Source organism: Dendrobates tinctorius, unplaced genomic scaffold (assembly GCF_039654945.1).
Source record: "Dendrobates tinctorius isolate UK_male_01 unplaced genomic scaffold, ASM3965494v1 ptg000162l, whole genome shotgun sequence".
Classification (NCBI taxonomy): domain Eukaryota; kingdom Metazoa; phylum Chordata; class Amphibia; order Anura; family Dendrobatidae; genus Dendrobates; species Dendrobates tinctorius.
Window position 1 is genome coordinate 74,255,001 of NW_027361829.1, and position 17,197 is coordinate 74,272,197.

Genomic DNA, 17,197 nt, shown 5'->3' on the forward strand with positions numbered 1-17,197 from the left:
GTGTCGGCAGTGGTTCTCTCGGGGATCGCGCAATGTATTCATGTACTGGCAGTGGTTCTGGTGCTGTACTTCTGGACTGTTAGTTGTTCTGGTGATATATTCATGTACTGCTGGTGGTTCTGGGGTTGTATACAATTACGGTTTGTGCTTCTGGTGATTTATTCAGGTACTAATTGTAGTTCTTTTAATGCATTTCTGTATCGATACTCTATTTCTATAGTTTTGGTAGTTCTGGTGCTGTATTCCTGTATTTATGATGGTTCTGGTCATGTACTTATGTACTGATGGTGGTTGTGATATTGTATTTCTGTACAGTTAGTTCGGGTGCTGTGTTCCTGTAAGGTTATTAGTTCTGATCTTGTATGCATGTAACAATTCATAAATAGTCAGATAACGTGATACATGGCTATGTTAATACTGTAAAGTATTGTGATGTCTGACAATTTTAGGGTTCCTACATCTGTTTCCATGTTAGGATTGGGCATGCTACAGTGCTTTAATCATATAATGAATTCTCTCTTAAGTGTGTGTAATATACTCACTGTGAGGATTTGGATCCACTTTCCGGTTTCAGTGGTCATTCTGTGAACATAACCTATGAGATGCTCATATATACAGTCATGTGCTGACTAGCTTATCTTCTTACTTTGCTCAATGAAACATGGACTGTAGTTTTTCACTGAACATTGATCGAAGTAGGGAGATAAACTAGTTGGTACATGACTAAACATGCAAATCACAAGTGATCAGTCACATGTCTAATACTCAAATCACTTAAGCTATGTATAGAAAAGGGGTCATCAAACTAACTTTTCTTAGGGTGTAGGAAAAGCTAGACCCGCTTCTGGTATTGTTCGTATTATTTGCAGAATTACGTTTCCAATTAATTTAGGCATTACTGGCGTTATTACAAATATTCTGGTAATCCAATGGCATAAAGTCAGGGGATGATAAGTCATACAGTATAATCAGGGGTGTTTTCAAGAAGTTTAACGTTTAACTTACACAATGTACTATTTAGAGCTCACACAATTCACAGTTACAATGGGAACCATATCCTGTACCTCTTTTCGAGCTTTAGCACTGCCAACCGTATCTATGGCTTTTGCTGCTCTCAGTGTCAACAATCTGGCTTGTTCAATTGCAATGCGACTCTCTGCTATCCAGTGTGCAACCACTTCCTGTGAGAAGACAAACACAGACCACAATGGTTTATACACGTGCATGACCATCCGGTAAACTAATTCACAAAGGTCAACACAAAGTATATGACTGGAAAGCAAACAAAGCTTATTAAAGGAAACCACAACTATCACTTCATTTATCTTGCTGTGCCATCTGTTTACTTTTCCTTAAAATGATTTTCCAAAGTTTACTTTCTTACACCATAGGGGTTCAGGAGGTTCTAAATATACTGAGCTTCACTCACGCTCCGCAGGTCCAGCATTGCCCCTGAACTTTGTCGACAGGATGCAGCGGTGACACATTATAGCACATGACCAATGTAGCCAATCACAGCTCTCCGCAGTGATTCTGAGCTAGATCTGGAAGCAGAAGTGATGTATTATAGTTGTAAACAATTTCTACAGCCTGTCAATAAAGAGCAGGGGCAGTGGCGAAGAGATAGCGTATGGCATGATAAATCAAGTCATATAGAAAATATTGCTTCCTGCAATGAGTAGTAGTTTTGCTTTCTAGTAAAGATAAAATAATCTACATGAAAGACTTTGGTCCAGCAGCCAGGTCAAGATTCCGAGACCGGTGGATGGGAGCCCTGCAACTCTCACCTGATGCCATCTGAAGTCACTCTTGATTAGTTGGGCCTGCATGACGTCATCATGGCAGAAGCACAAACACACCACACCTGGCTAATCTAAAGAGCACCCGCAGCACTCCCGTTCAGCGGGCATGGAGTTATGAACTGGCTGCTGGACCAGAGTCCTGCAAACAGATTTTCTCATTTCTAATTTATAATGACTACTACTGGATTTAGCTGACCTGGATTCCTTACAAATTCTCATCATTAAATACTGTTCAGATCATCATTAGCATTAAACTGAACACAGCATTATACAGGGTGGGGGGTATATGCAAGAGTAAAGTGTCTGTTCGTTTGTGTGTTTTTATTATAAGTGAATAGGTAGAGAAAGCCTGGTTGAAGGGCCACAATGGTTGCCAAACGTTATGCAGCTGGATCTTTTCCTTTGGAGTGTTCTGAAAGATTTGCCATATTCAAGAAAGCCGTACACAGTTGATAACATGAATATAATTCAACTATTACGGTAACCATTTCATTTGTATAACTACTTCTGTACTCCCCTGGATATAGTTCACCATAGAGACCACCAGTTGTACATGGTTCCAATGTGCCCCCAGATGTGTGACCAGCCTGTGTGTACTCACAAAACTATAAACACTAAAATTCTTCTTACATGACTATACAACTTTTTCCCAAAAGTTGTTCTCTGAGCAGCCCTGGCACACATAAGCTGAAGAGCGCTCTCAGCCGCTCCAATGGTCCTCATGCAGTGATGTATGCGTCCAGGCCCAAGGCGACCTTGGGCAATCTCAAAACCTCTGCCTTCTCCTGAAAAAAGAAAAAGAGCTGTAGTGGCAAATATGTAATGAGATCATTTAAAGAAAAGGAAGATGAGTTGGCATAAAAATCCGGCATGTTTAACACAACCTGTGACTTTAAAATATTTTAGCCCCAATTGAAGATGATGGTATATTTTCATTCAGAAAATTCCACATGAGTCAGAAAGGAGGAAAGTGCACAGTGTACAGACAAGCTGCCTTATACACGGAGATATGCAGGTTACATAACCACTAACATATTGCAATGAAATGCCTTCAGTCTGGCATGTGCTGTGCTTGTCAGAGCGCCAACATGGCCATATTATCAAAGAAGTTCACCATGATTTTAAATTTCACTAAATTAGAAGACTGGGCAAAGAGGGCAAACAAATAATGACACTCCGCTGCATAAGTATGTACCGCCCCATCCCTAAGTCACGGCACATAGCTGCACTCACAAAACAGTTTGGTAAGAAGACTTAGCTGCTCAATAAACAGATTTTCTTGGCTAGATCTCTGACTTTTTTGGCCACAAGAGATTTCACCAGGGAGATAGGATCAGGCTTACAGAAGTGGGTGGATGCCGAACAGGGGTGGTACAGGAGCCCCCGAATTTACAGGCTCTATGTGTTAGAGAGAATGCAGCTGCAGGGCACGTCATTATAGAGAACAGTCTATGCTGGATAGAGTCGCTGCCTCATTGTAACAGAAAACCATCTCTTACAGGAGGAGTGTAAAGATTATCCAGGTCTGATTACTCTATAACCTATCCAACATTATATGAGTGTACTACGACCCTCATGGTTATAAACTAGTGTGAGTAAATGATATCACAATTATAAGTTCTATGATGTCCATCCAAATAAAGCATTTATAAATCTGCACAACAAAAAGGAAAAGCATTTAAAAACATGTGGGATGCTGATGTAAAGGATTCAGTTTACAGGAAACACTTCATGAAAGGCACTTTGTATATGCACTGTTTGTTATGATAGTAGCAAAACACATACAGTTGTGGCCAAAAGTATTGACACCCCTGCAATTCTGTCAGATAATACTCAGTTTCTTCCTGAAAATGATTGCAAACACAAATTCTTTAGTATTATTATCTTCATTTAATTTGTCTTAAATGAAAAAACACAAAGAGTTGTCCTAAATTGTCAGTTTGTAAAGGTTCGGGACAGTGTGTCAGACACGGTGATCTGCAATACAGGGGCACCTCAAGGTACAGTTCTTGCCCCTTTTCCCTTCACACTGTACACTGCGGATTTTAAGTGCAATTCATCTAGCTGCTACTTGCAGAAGTATTCTGATGACTCTGCAATAGTAGGCCTCATCACAGGAGGTGATGAAAGAGAGTACAGAGACACTAACCAAGCTTTTGTGGAGTGGTGTCAGAGGAACCACCTTAGGATTAATTCCGGGAAGACCAAGGAATTGGTGGTGGACTTTCGCAAGGGAAAAAATCCACCAGTAGTGGTGAACATTCAGGGAAATGACATTGAGACAGTCGACACCTATAAGTACCTTGGTGTGATGCTCAATAATAAGCTTGACTGGGCCCATCACTTGGATGCAGTGTACAGGAAGGGCCACAGAAGGCTTTATCTGCTCAGAAGGCTGAGAGCCTTCAGAGTTAGGGGGGCACTCCTTGCATCCTTCTTCAACTCTGTTGTGGCATCAGTCATTTTCTTTGGTGTGGCGTGCTGGGGTAGTGGCATATCAACCAGGGACAGGAATAGGCTGGACAAACTGATTAAAAGGGCCAGCTCTGTCCTGGGATGCCCCCTTGATCCAGTTCAGGAAGTAGGCGACAGGAGGATACTGGCTAAGGAGAGCTACATGGTGCAGAATGATTCCCATCCCATGCATGAGACCGTGACAAAGATGTGCAGTACTGTCAGTGACCGGCTACTTCATCCTAAATGTGAGAGGGAGCGCTATCGAAAGTCCTTCCTTCCTGCTGCAGTTAGGCTGTAAAACCAGCACTGTCCAAAACGGAGAACGACCCAAACAGTGAACTGATAGATCCAAAGTTGTGATAGTCCGGTTATATCTTTTTTTTTTCGTATATGTACCTACCTACTGTCAATGTAATGCCTTTATGCATCTGTACTTGTTCCTGCCTTGCTGCTGTAATGCTCTGAATTTCACCATGGTGGGACGATTAAAGGATTATCTTATCTTATCTTAAAGCCAAATTGGATATAATTCCACACCAAACATAAAAGAGAGGGTGGACAAAAGTATAGGCCCTGTTCGAAAAATCATGTGATGCTTCTATAATTTGTGTAATTAACAGCACCTGTAACTTACCTGTGGCACCTAACAGGTGTTGGCAATAACTAAATCACACTTGCAGCCAGTTGACATGGATTAAAGTTGACTCAACCTCTGTCCTGTGTCCTTGTGTGTACCACATTGAGCATGGAGAAAAGAAAAAAGACCAAAGAACTGTCTGATGACTTGAGAAACCAAATTGTGAGGAAGCATGAGCAATCTCAAGGCTACAAGTCCATCTCCAAAGACCTGAATGTTCCTGTGTCTACCATGTGCAGTGTCATCAAGAAGTTTAAAGCCCATGGCACTGTGGCTAACCTCCCTAGATGTGGACGGAAAAGAAAAATTGACAAGAGATTTCAACGCAAGATTGTGCGGATGTTGGATAAAGAACCTCGACTAACATCCAAACAAGTTCAAGCTGCCCTGCAGACCGAGGGTACAACAGTGTCAACCCATACTATCCGTCGGCGTCTGAATGAAAAGGGACTGTATGGTAGGAGACCCAGGAAGACCCCACTTCTTACCCCGAGACATAAAAAAGCCAGGCTGGAGTTTGACAAAACTTACCTGAAAAAGCCTAAAACGTTTTGGAAGATGGTCCTGGTCAGATGAGACAAAAGTAGAGCTTTTTGGGCAAAGGCATCAACATAGAGTTTACAGGAGAAAAAAAAGAGGCATTCAAAGAAAAGAACACGGTCCCTACAGTCAAACATGGCGGAGGTTCGCTGATGTTTTGGGGTTGCTTTGCTGCCTCTGGCACTGGACTGCTTGACCGTGTGCATGGCATTATGAAGTCTACCAACAAATTTTGCAGCATAATGTAGGGCCCAGTGTGAGAAAGCTGGGTCTCCCTCAGAGGTCATGGGTCTTCCAGCAGGACAATGACCCAAAACACACTTCAAAAAGCACTAGAAAATGGTTTGAGAGAAAGCACTGGAGACTTCTAAGGTGGCCAGCAATGAGTCCAGACCTGAATCCCATAGAACACCTGTGGAGAAATCTAAAAATGGCAGTTTGGAGAAGGCACCCTTCTAATATCAGGGACCTGGAGCAGTTTGCCAAAGAAGAATGGTCTAAAATTCCAGCAGAGCATTGTAAGAAACTCATTGATGGTTACCGTAAGCTGTTGGTCGCAGTTATTTTGGCTAAAGGTTGTGCAACAAAGTATTAGGCTGAGGGTGCCAATACTTTTGTCTGGCCCATTTTTGGAGTTTTGTGTGAAATGATCAATGTTTTGCTTTTTTGCTTCATTCTCTTTTGTGTTTTTTTCATTTAAGACAAATTAAATGAAGATAATAATAACAAAGAATTTGTGTTTGCAATCATTTTCAGGAAGAAACTGAGTATTATCTGACAGAATTGCAGGGGTGTCAATATTTTTGGCCACAACTGTACAGCGCACACACCCCAAGGATACATGGCGGGTGCACACACGCACACGTTATTTATCATCTGCAAAAACAACACCTGCTTCTTAATTCACGTGAAGTAACTAATACAGGTGGTAGGATTTCAGATTTGGTTCCCTGAACACAATTGGGGGATTTTAGCAGAATCTAATCTGACATCCTATCGGTCTCTTCAAAAACAGAGGAAATAACATTAGGACTGTTCAGTGAAGGGGGATTTCCAGAATTTGTCTAGGACTTGGCCGCCTTATCGTACTGGAATGATAAAACGTCTGTGGTGTTAAAAATTACAGCTAACACAAAGCTAGCATAACCAATCAACTATAGTGGAAAAAAAACAGGCTACTCTCCAATAGTGACTAAATCCTGTACAATACTAACTACTTACCGAGAATTAGATTAGTTTCGGGAACTCTCACATTTTGGAAATGCACTTCAAAATGCCCTCCATGATGGGTATCTGCAAATATATAATTGTTTAAAGCTAGTAAAAACAAATTAGGGTTAAAACTGAAAAAGGGTCACAAATCACGTCGTCAGCGGTATCTCTTCTATAAAAGATCAGCAATTCGGAGCAATGACTTGTATTCCAATTTAATGTCTCATGTTCATATTTAATGTATTTATTTCTCCAGTTCCTGTCACTCCGATACCCACTTGTTGGGATATAATATTATTTATTTAGCGTTAGGAGCGAGTTTGGTAATAACCCTGCAGAAATGTGTCGAGTTCCAAAAACCTTGCCATTTCCCTGTAGCCACAGTTCTGGTTCTAGATGACTTTTCTGTACAGACATGTTTTTGCTTGTATTTCTCATGAATTTACATTTGGTCCAGAAATATTTGGACAGTGACAAGTTTTGGCATTTTAGCTGTTGACCAAAACATATTCAAGATACAGTTATATAATCAATATGGGCTTAAAAAGCAGACTCTCAGCTTTACACTATGTTCATACATTTAGTATTTGCAAGCCAAAAGCAGGAATGGGTGAAAAATACAGAAGTAATATTGAACATACGACATGGTTTAATTTGAGGGTATCCACATCCTAATTGAAGCGTTTGGGCATAACAGCTGCATAATATGTAGCTGCCTCTTTTAAAAAAGCACTAAATGTAATTGGACAATTATCTCAAAAGCTCTTTAGTGAGCTGCATGCACTATTCCCCTGCTAATCTATCATCAATCAAGCAGGAAGAAGGTTCTGGAGCCGATTCCAGATGGGAAATTTGCATTTGGAAGCCTGTTGCTGTGAACCCACATTACGCAGTCAAAGGAGCTTTCAATGGAAGAGAAACAGACCAAAAAAAAAATAAATCCATCAGACAGATAGCAGAAATGTTGTTAGGAGCATCCAAACAGTTTGGTACATTCTGCAAAAAACAGCACAGTGATAAGCTTGGGAACTCAAAATGGCCTGGATGTCGATGGAAGATAACAGAGGTGCATGACTGCATAATCCTTTCCATAATGAAGAAAAATCCCCTCTCAATATCCAACCAAGTGAAGAACACTCTCCAGGAAGTAGTCGTTTCAGTATCCAAGTATAAATAAAGAGAAGACTTCATGAGAACAAATACAGAAGGTTCATAAGTTGCAAACCATTAATTGGCCTTAAAAATAGAAAGGCCAGATTAGACTTTGCCAAAAAAAAATCTAAAGAAGCCAGCTCAGTTTTGGAAAGCATTCTTTTGAAAGATGCAACCAAGATCAACCTGTACCAGAATGATGGGAAGAAGACAGTATGGAGAAGGCCTGGAACGGCTCATGATCCAAAGAACTTCACATCATCTGTAAAACATTATGGAGGAAGTGTGATAGCATGACATGCATGGCTTCCAGTGGCACTGGGTCACCAGTGTTTATTGATGTTCCTGACGACAGAAGCAGATGGTTGAATTCTGAAGTATACATGGTGATACTTTCTTCTCAGATTCAACCAAATGCAGCACAGTTGATTGGATGATGCTTCACAGTGCTGATAGACAATGACTAAAATAATACTGTGAAGGCAATTCAGGCGTTTAACCCCTTCACGACTTGAACTGTACATGTTCGACGCATGTCGGGTCTTCCCCTTTGATGTGGGCTCCGGCGCTGAGCCCACATCTTTTCTGGCAAATATCTGCTGATGTCAACAGCTGAGATGTTCCCATAACAGCTGCGGGTGGAATTATGATCCACCCACGGCTGTTAACATTTAAATGCCGCTGTCAATCTCTGACATTTAACATGATCATGCTGGAAGCACGTCACTAACACCGCCCATTGGGTCAATGTCACATGACCGCGCGATGCCGATGGGTTGGAATGACAACCCGAGGTCTGCAGAAAACCCCTGTGTTTGTTATTGCTGAAATTGCCAGAGAGCTATGAGCGCCACCCAGTGGTCGGTGCTCATAGCAATTGAGAATTTCTGCTGCACATAGCAGGGCTGAAGATGATCACAGCTTCTAATCTCCCATGGAGACTATTGAAGCTAGTAAAAAGTAAAAAATTTTTTTTTAAAAATATTAAAATAAAAATATAAAGTTTAAATCACCCCCCATTCAAAATAAAACAATTAAAAAAAAAACCCACACATTTGGTATCGCCGCGTTCAAAATCGCCCGAACTATCAATATACAGAAAGAATTAATCTGATTGTTAAACGGTGTAACGAGAAAGAAAATCAAAACGTCAGAATTATGTTCTTTTTATTTGGTTGCCACAACATTGCAATAAAATGCAAATAACAAACCAAAATAGTATGAATAAAAAGATCAGCTCAACGTACACAAAAAAGGCTTCACCTAGCTAATTGACCTCGAAAAATGGAGACGCTATGAGTCTCGGAAATTTTTTTTTTTAAACAAATTTTGGATTTTTTTTCCACCACTTAAATTGAAAAGAACATATACATGTTCGGTATCTCCAAACTCGTAATGACCTGGAGAATCACAGTGGCAGGTCAGTTTTAGCATGTGGTGAACATGGTCCAAAAAAAAAAAAAAAAAATGTGGAATTGCAATTTTTTTTTGCAATTTCACCTCCTAACTTGGAATTTTAGTCCCGTTTTCCAGTACACTATATGGTAAAACCATTGGTGTTTTTCAAAAGTACAACTCTCCCTGCAAAAAAACAAGCCCTCATATGGCCATATTGATGGAAAAATAAAAAAGTTATGTCTCTGGGAAGAAGGGGAGCAAAAACGGAAAATGGCCCGGGGGTGAAAGGGTTAAGGCAAAGAAATGATATCACCAGGTCTCAACCTCACTGAGAATGTATTTCACATGCTTAAGACAGAAAGACTCACAAACAAGCAACAACTGAAGTCCGCTCCAGTGAAGGAATGAAAAGCATCACAAAGGAGGAAACCCAGCATTTGGCGACATCCATAGCTTCCAGACATCAGGCAGTCATTACCTGCTATGGATTCACTACAAAGTATTAAAAATGAACATTTTATTTATGGTAAAGTTAGTTTGTCCAATTACTCTTGAGCCCCTGAAATGAGGAGGCTTTGTAGAAAAATGGTTGCAATTCCTAAACATGTCACAGGATTTTTTTGTCTTCAACCCCTTTAATTAAATCTGAAAGTCTACACTTCAATTACATCTTAGTGGTTTCATTTTAAATTTAAAAAATTAAATACATTGCCATACAAAGCCCAAATTACTAAGATTTAATCACAGGTCAAATATTTCTGGACCTAACTGCAGGTACATTTGGAGGTCTGTTCACATTGAGTTTTTTGTGGGACCTTTGGAGCAGATCCTTTTGAGCCATTTTCTCAGGATAGCTAAAATGGAAGCAATCATGAAAAAATAACCTATTTATCCTATGCAGATTTATTTGTTACACGCATTTAAAAAAATGACATTTTTCATTTTCATAATAGGATTGGTATTACAAATAGTTTTGTATTACCATCTAAAGAGAGGGGGGCTTAAATTGCAACTGAAATAAGCAAGGCAGCCACCCCCTTCAAGCAGGCGACTGGAGAGGTGCCAACACAGAGAGGGCGCTCTTCCTTCCTGTGTCGAAACCACCACATGGGGCTGCCAGGCATAGGAGAGGAATACTAAAAGTGGGCTCATTTTAACAATAGGGTATGACAGTACATGAAATTATGTAACATTCCCTATAGAATAGAACATTTTTGTGATGCTGAACATCCGCTAATTCTAAACATAAAGGTGTACAGCATTGTTCTGGGTTCCATTACCTTCATACCCAAACACTTTTAGCGCTCTGACCAGCACTACACCTTTTGTGTCCATTGGAACGAGGATCATGCTGTGCTTCTTATATCTGAAATATATGGTTACATAAAGGTTCACAAGATGTAACATATATAGTTCATATGGAATCAGACATTGAAATACTTGTCACCCCCAAACTCAAATGAAACCCCTTATACATTCATATACGAGACCTGGCCCCTATAAAAATCATACTTCTAGTACAGATTTCACCATTTTCATTTTAGTTTGTAGCCTTGGTGTGGCCAAAGGTTCAGGGAACTGTTCCATCATATCGGTTACCAGGGATGGACTAGGAGTGAAATTCAGCCCTGGCATTTGAATGCACATCTAGTGATGAGCGAATAGTGTCCTCCGAGTATTTTGGTGTGCTCGGAGATTTAGTTTTTGTCGTCTCAGTTGCATGATTTGTGACTGCTAGACAGGCTGAATACATGTGTGGAATGCCTGTTTGTTACAGTATTCCCACATGTATTCAGCACGCCAAAATACTCGGAGACCACCCGTACAACGAGTATACTCGCTCATCACTACATACATGTTATTCCTCCCCCTGATGCTTCGTCTCAGCTGCACCGAGGTCACTGATACTGTTAACAGCATAGCAGACAATGCAGCCCATGACTGCATCAGCCCATCTAGCATTTGCCAGAACTGCCAGATGGCCAGTCCTGCCTTGTCGGTTACAATCCTCCACACCTTGCCTCATGTGGAATGACAGTTCTTGATTTCTAGGCCCTGATTCATCAACGCTTTCACGACAAAGAACTGGTGTAACAGCTTTGAAAAGCCGCAACATTTATGTGTAACACAGTTTAAGCAGCCACTCTAGGGGATTTACATACATTTACCTGTTGTCCCTGTATACAATCTTATGGGCGACCATTACCTCGTAGCCTCATAATGAAATCAAGTTCTGTGGATTAATTAGGGTTTAGCCGACATCGTGCGGGGACGCCATTATGAAACTTAGGGTAAAAAAAACTCTGCCGCTTTGGTTCAATTAGATTTAGGGCCCTACAGGGACATTACAGACATCTAGCCCCTACTCCCTTTCATAATTTAGAAAGGTTTTAATTGTGTCCCCTGCCTTTAGTGTGTATCCCTTTCAGGGATTTTTTTTAAATGCCATCATTAAATAAAAGTTAATTTTCTTTTAATTATCTGATTGATCAGGGGGGAGCAATTTTTGTAATGCATTCTAATTTCTAGTACACTCGCATCAGACATCAATTTTTCTGCGTTACAGATGAACTACAAGTAGAGATTTTACAAAGCACCACATGTGAATACCTCGAACGGAGCGATGCAGGAGAAAATGTAAAACAGAATAAGTTGAGCTCTGAAGTTTCTAAGAAATATTTAACCAATTTAATTTTTAAATTTATTTATTTTTTTTTAGAAATCTTTTTTGCACTTTTCACACTGGTTTGTGGGGCCATATTTAACTCTTTCCTGCTCTTTCTTGAAGACTCTTCAGAAGTATTATCAATGGGCAGATAATGGATCTATGTTCTTTCAATAAATTCACTTGTACAAAGGGCATTGTAAATAGAGTGGGAGCTGTGACATTGCCTACAGTGAACGGTGTAGGCAATGTCACAGCTCCCACTCTATTTACAATGCCCTTTGTACAAGTGAATTTATTGAAAGAACATAAAGGAAAAGTTTAGAAAATCCCTAATATCCCTAGTGGCTAATGTACAGACTGCAAGACATTTAAAATATAATATAATTAATATATATATATATATATATATATATATATATATATATATATATATATATATAATGCGTGTGTGTGTGTATAATTATATACAGTGCCTTGCGAAAGTATTACGCCCCCTGGAACTTTTCAACCTTTTCCCACATATCATGCTTCAAACATAAAGATACCAAATGTAAATTTTTGTGAAGAATCAACAAGTGGAACACAATTGTGAAGTTGAACAAAATGTATTGGTTATTTTCAATTTTTGTGGAAATTCAAAAACTGAAAAGTGGGGCGTGCAATATTATTCGTCCCCTTTACTTTCAGTGCAGCAAACTCACTCCAGAAGTTCACTGTGGATCTCTGAATGATCCAATGTTGTCCTAAATGACTAATGATGATAAATATAATCCACCTGTGTGTAATCAAGTCTCCGTATAAATGCACCTGGTCTGTGATAGTCTCAGGGTTCTGTTTGAAGCACAGAGAGCATCATGTAGACCAAGTAACACAACAGGCAGGTCCGTGATACTATTGTGGAGAAGTTTAATGCCGGATTTGGATACAAAATGATTTCCAAAACTTTAAACATCCCAAGGAGCACTGTGCAAGCGATCATATTGAAATGGAAGGAGTATCATACCACTGCAAACTTACCAAGACCCGGCCGTCCCTCTAAACTTTCATCTCAAACAAGGAGAAGACTGATCAGAGATGCAGCCAAGAGGCCCATGATCACTCTGGATGAACTGCAGAGATCTAAAGCTGAGGTGGGACAGTCTGTCCATAGGACACCAATCAGTCGTACACTGCACAAGTCTGGCTTTTATGGAAGAGTGGCAAGAAGAAAGCCATTTCTCAAAGATATCCATAAAAAGTGTCGTTTAAAGTTTTCAACAAGCCACCTGGGAGACACACCAAACATGTGAAAGAAGGTGCTCCGGTCAGATGAAACCAAAAATCAAACTTTTTGGCAACAATGCAAAATGATATGTTTTGCGTAATGGTAACACAGCTCATCAACCTGAACACACCATCCCCACTATCAAACATGGTGGTGGCAGCATCATCGTTTGGCCGGCTTTTCTTCAGCAGGGACAGGGAAGATGGTTAAAATTGATGTGATAATGGATGGAGCCAAATACAGGACCTTTCTTGAATAAAACCTGCTGGAGTCTGCAAAAGACCTGAGACTGGGACGGAGATTTGTCTTCCAGAAAGACAATGATTCCAATCATAAAGCAAAATCTACATTGGAATGGTTCACAAATAAACGTATCCAGGTGTTAGAATGGCCAAGTCAAAGTCCAGACCTGAATTCAATCGAGAACCTGTGGAAAGAGCTGAAAACTGCTGTTCACAAACGATCTCCATCCAACCTCACTGAGCTTAAGCTGTTTGCCAAGGAAGAATGGGCAAGAATTTCAGTCTCTCGATGTACAAAACTGATAGAGACATACCCCAAGCGACTTGCAGCTGTAATCGCAGCAAAAGGTGGCGCAACAAAGTATTAAGTTAAAGGGGCCGAATAATATTGCACGCCCCACTTTTCATTTTTTGAATTTCCAACAAAATTTAAAATTACAAATAAATTTCATTTAACTTCACAATTGTGTCCCACTTGTTGTTGATTCTTCACCAAAAATTTACATTTGGTATCTTTATGTTTGAAGCATGATATGTGGGAAAAGGATGAAAAGTTACAGGGGGCAGAATACTTTTGCAAGGCACTGTACATACACACACACACACACACACACACACACACACACATTATATATAGATATAAAAATCAGATTTAAAACAGTCACTCGTTTTCTGATAACACGAGGTGTTTGCTCTTCCTTGGTTCTTTTCACATTTGGCTTTTTCCATGGATAAGTAAGAATGTTAACTGTCAGACATGTATGGTGTATCATACGGATCACTCCTGGTAGAGTGCCAGGGCCCCATCAGAACATTTTTTTCTACAAAGGAGCCGTTTCTCTTAACATATACCTGGAGGCTGAGCTATTTTCTGTTTTGCCCATTACAATCGCTATTTTGCAATTGGAGCTTCCAGCACCTACAGAAAAGGGGGAAAAAAAAAGACACAAATTTGTCAAGTCATCAAAATAGGTTTCAAGATGAATTTTTATAAAACTTTGCTTTTAAGATCATGGCAACTGACACCGTTCTAAAATCCAATATCATTAGAGCAAGATTCCCCACATGTTCTAACCAGATTATTTCAATTATTATTATTATTATTATTATTATTTATTGTTATAGCGCCATTTATTCCATGGCGCTTTACATGTGAGGAGGGGTATACATAAAAACAAGTACAATAATCTTAAACAATACAAGTCATAACTGGTACAGGAGGAGAGAGGACCCTGCCCGCGAGGGCTCACAATCTTCAAGGGATGGGTGATAATACAGTAGGCGAGGGTAGAGCTGGTCGTGCAGCGGTTTGGTCGATCGGTGGTTACTGCAGGTTATAGGCTATTGAAAAAAAGGTCACTAATATGGCTCAAAACATGCTTTTCATGTACATGTTTTATTACTCATTTGCTTACAATAAAATGATATTTGCCTGTTTATCATTAGATGACCTTTTTAAATTAAATTATTTTTGGAACCAAATTTATATGAAAACAAATGTAAAAAAATATATTAAAATGATTAAGAGTTTAGAATATGGTTTCCTGAAAGTGGAGAATTAGCACAATTGTCCATTGCAGACCTTGGCTACACCATCTCAATTCTGGTAAATATTTTTGATGCATTAATAATGTGTGTTTTGTAAGCCTTTTATAGTTTATTAATATGGTTAATATAAACTCTGACAAGTGTGGTGAATTACATGGATTTTGGATGCTACAACTGCACTTACCAATCAATGGATGGGAGACACAATGGGATGGGAGACACAATGGGATGGGAGACACAATGGGATGGGAGACACAATGGGATGGGAGACACAATGGGATGGGAGACATAATGGGATGGGAGACATAATGGGATGGGAGACATAATGGGATGGGAGACATAATGGGATGGGATACAGAATGGGAAACAGAACGGCATGGGAAACAGAAGAGGATACAGAATGGGATATAGAATGGGATACAGAATGGGATGGGATACAGAATGGGATGGGATACAGAAGAGGATACAGAATGGGATATAGAATGGGATATAGAATGGGATGGGATACAGAATGGGATGTGATACAGAAAGGGATACAGAATAGGATGGGATACAGAATGGGATGCAGAATGGGATCTAGAATGGGATACAGAATGGGATGGGATACAGAATGGGATATATAATGGGATACAGAATGGGATATAGAATGGGATGGGATACAGAATGGGATATAGAATGGGATGGGACATAGAATGTGACGGGCTATATAAAGCAGCAAGTAAAATGGCCGAGTCAGATTATCCGAGCGACATTGAGAAGGGGCCAATAAGAAAAGCTAGACAATGGTTAAAATATCTCTCAAACAGCAGGTCTTGTAAGGTGCTCCTGTATACAGTAACCAGCACCTACCAAAACTGGTTTGAAAGGAGAACAGGTTCATCAGCACCCATAGCTTATTGGTGCAGGTTGGGTTAAATATAACCCATCTGGTCAATTCACACAGAGGAGATACTGCAGAAAAACTCCTAAGAGATGTATGGTTGCTTTGATAGAATGAACCAGGACACAGTGCTTTATGGGGAATCTGTCAGCAGGTTTTTGCCATGTGATCAGAGAGCAGTATTATGTAGGGGCAGAGAGTTTGATTCCAGTGATGTGACGCATACTGGGTTCGGTATTTAAAGAAAGAAAAAAAAAAAAAACACTTATCAACAGCAGATTATCACTACAGGACTAGATATTTTGTCCTATGTAGTCCTGCTGTTGTGTAACCTCATCCCCACCTCTGATTAGTAGCTTTCTGTTTACACTGTACATTGACAAAGCTGTCAGTCAGTGTTGTGGTGGGCAGGGTTATTTATGGTGGTGGTGGGGGGGTTATACAAGGCTCAGCATATGAGCACTGCTAGATCGCCAGCAGATAAGACAGTGATTGTCTCAAACTGACAACATGCATGCCAGCAAGTGATATCGCTGGTATCACGGTCTCCGTCTCTGCATTATGCTGCTTTCACATTCCGTAACAAACCTGCTAACAGATTCCTTTTAATAGCTTTCTGTGAATGAAGCAGAGTGGCCACAGACTGGTCAGAAGACCAACAAAACTGGTCTAAAGCAGGAACGGAAGAAACTCTTATATCAGGTGGCTTTTCATCTGCATGCATATCGTTTACCTAGGAAAGAAATGGCAAAAGTGTGCACTATGGAAAGCCAATCCTGCAGAGGCAGTGTAATCTCTGGAAATTGTTTTCATTTGGAACTTTAGGTCCTGGTATTCATGTGAGTATTACTTTGACATATAGAAGCTACATAAAAATGGCTGTAAACCAATACATGCATCAGAGCTCCTACTCCTGATGGCTCACACTTCCTTCTACCTTCCCACTGAGTTAAGGTGCTTTCACACTGCGTTTAGGCACCCATTCAGTGGCCCTGTCGGGGATTATGTCCGAACACCCTGCAAAACGGGATTTTGAGGTGTGGCCATAGACTATAATGGTGCCTACAGATGGACGTGAGCTCTATTGTGGCTCATTTTTGGGTGTATATACGCCTACTGGAGGTGGACACTCAGATGTAGTAGACCGCGTGAGTGTCGGTCTCCAGTAGGCGCAAACAACCGAAAATGAGACATGGCAGAGTGCACATTCGCTCTGTAGGCACCATTATAGTCTACGGCCCCATCATCGAATACATCAGAATCTCGTTTTGTGGGGGGTTCGGACACAAGATCCGACAGGGCCAATGAACAGGTGCCTTAACGCAATGTGAAAGAACCCCTAGTGATAGCAGTAGCAAGGAGTTTATGGGGGGTAAGATATATTATGGAAGGAAGAA

At 40.3% G+C, this 17,197-nt stretch overlaps 1 protein-coding gene across 1 annotated transcript in view; it reads right to left on the reverse strand.

The window, feature by feature from the left end:
• Positions 1–17,197, reverse strand: part of ACAD11 (acyl-CoA dehydrogenase family member 11) — a 126,723-nt gene that overhangs the window by 9,670 nt on the left and 99,856 nt on the right. The window contains exons 14-18 of the mRNA XM_073550110.1: positions 14,225–14,291; positions 10,479–10,564; positions 6,658–6,729; positions 2,433–2,587; positions 1,065–1,181 (exon numbers count right to left, since the gene is read on the reverse strand). Coding sequence (XP_073406211.1) covers positions 1,065–1,181; positions 2,433–2,587; positions 6,658–6,729; positions 10,479–10,564; positions 14,225–14,291 — 497 coding nt within the window. The remainder of the gene's footprint in view (positions 1–1,064; positions 1,182–2,432; positions 2,588–6,657; positions 6,730–10,478; positions 10,565–14,224; positions 14,292–17,197) is intronic.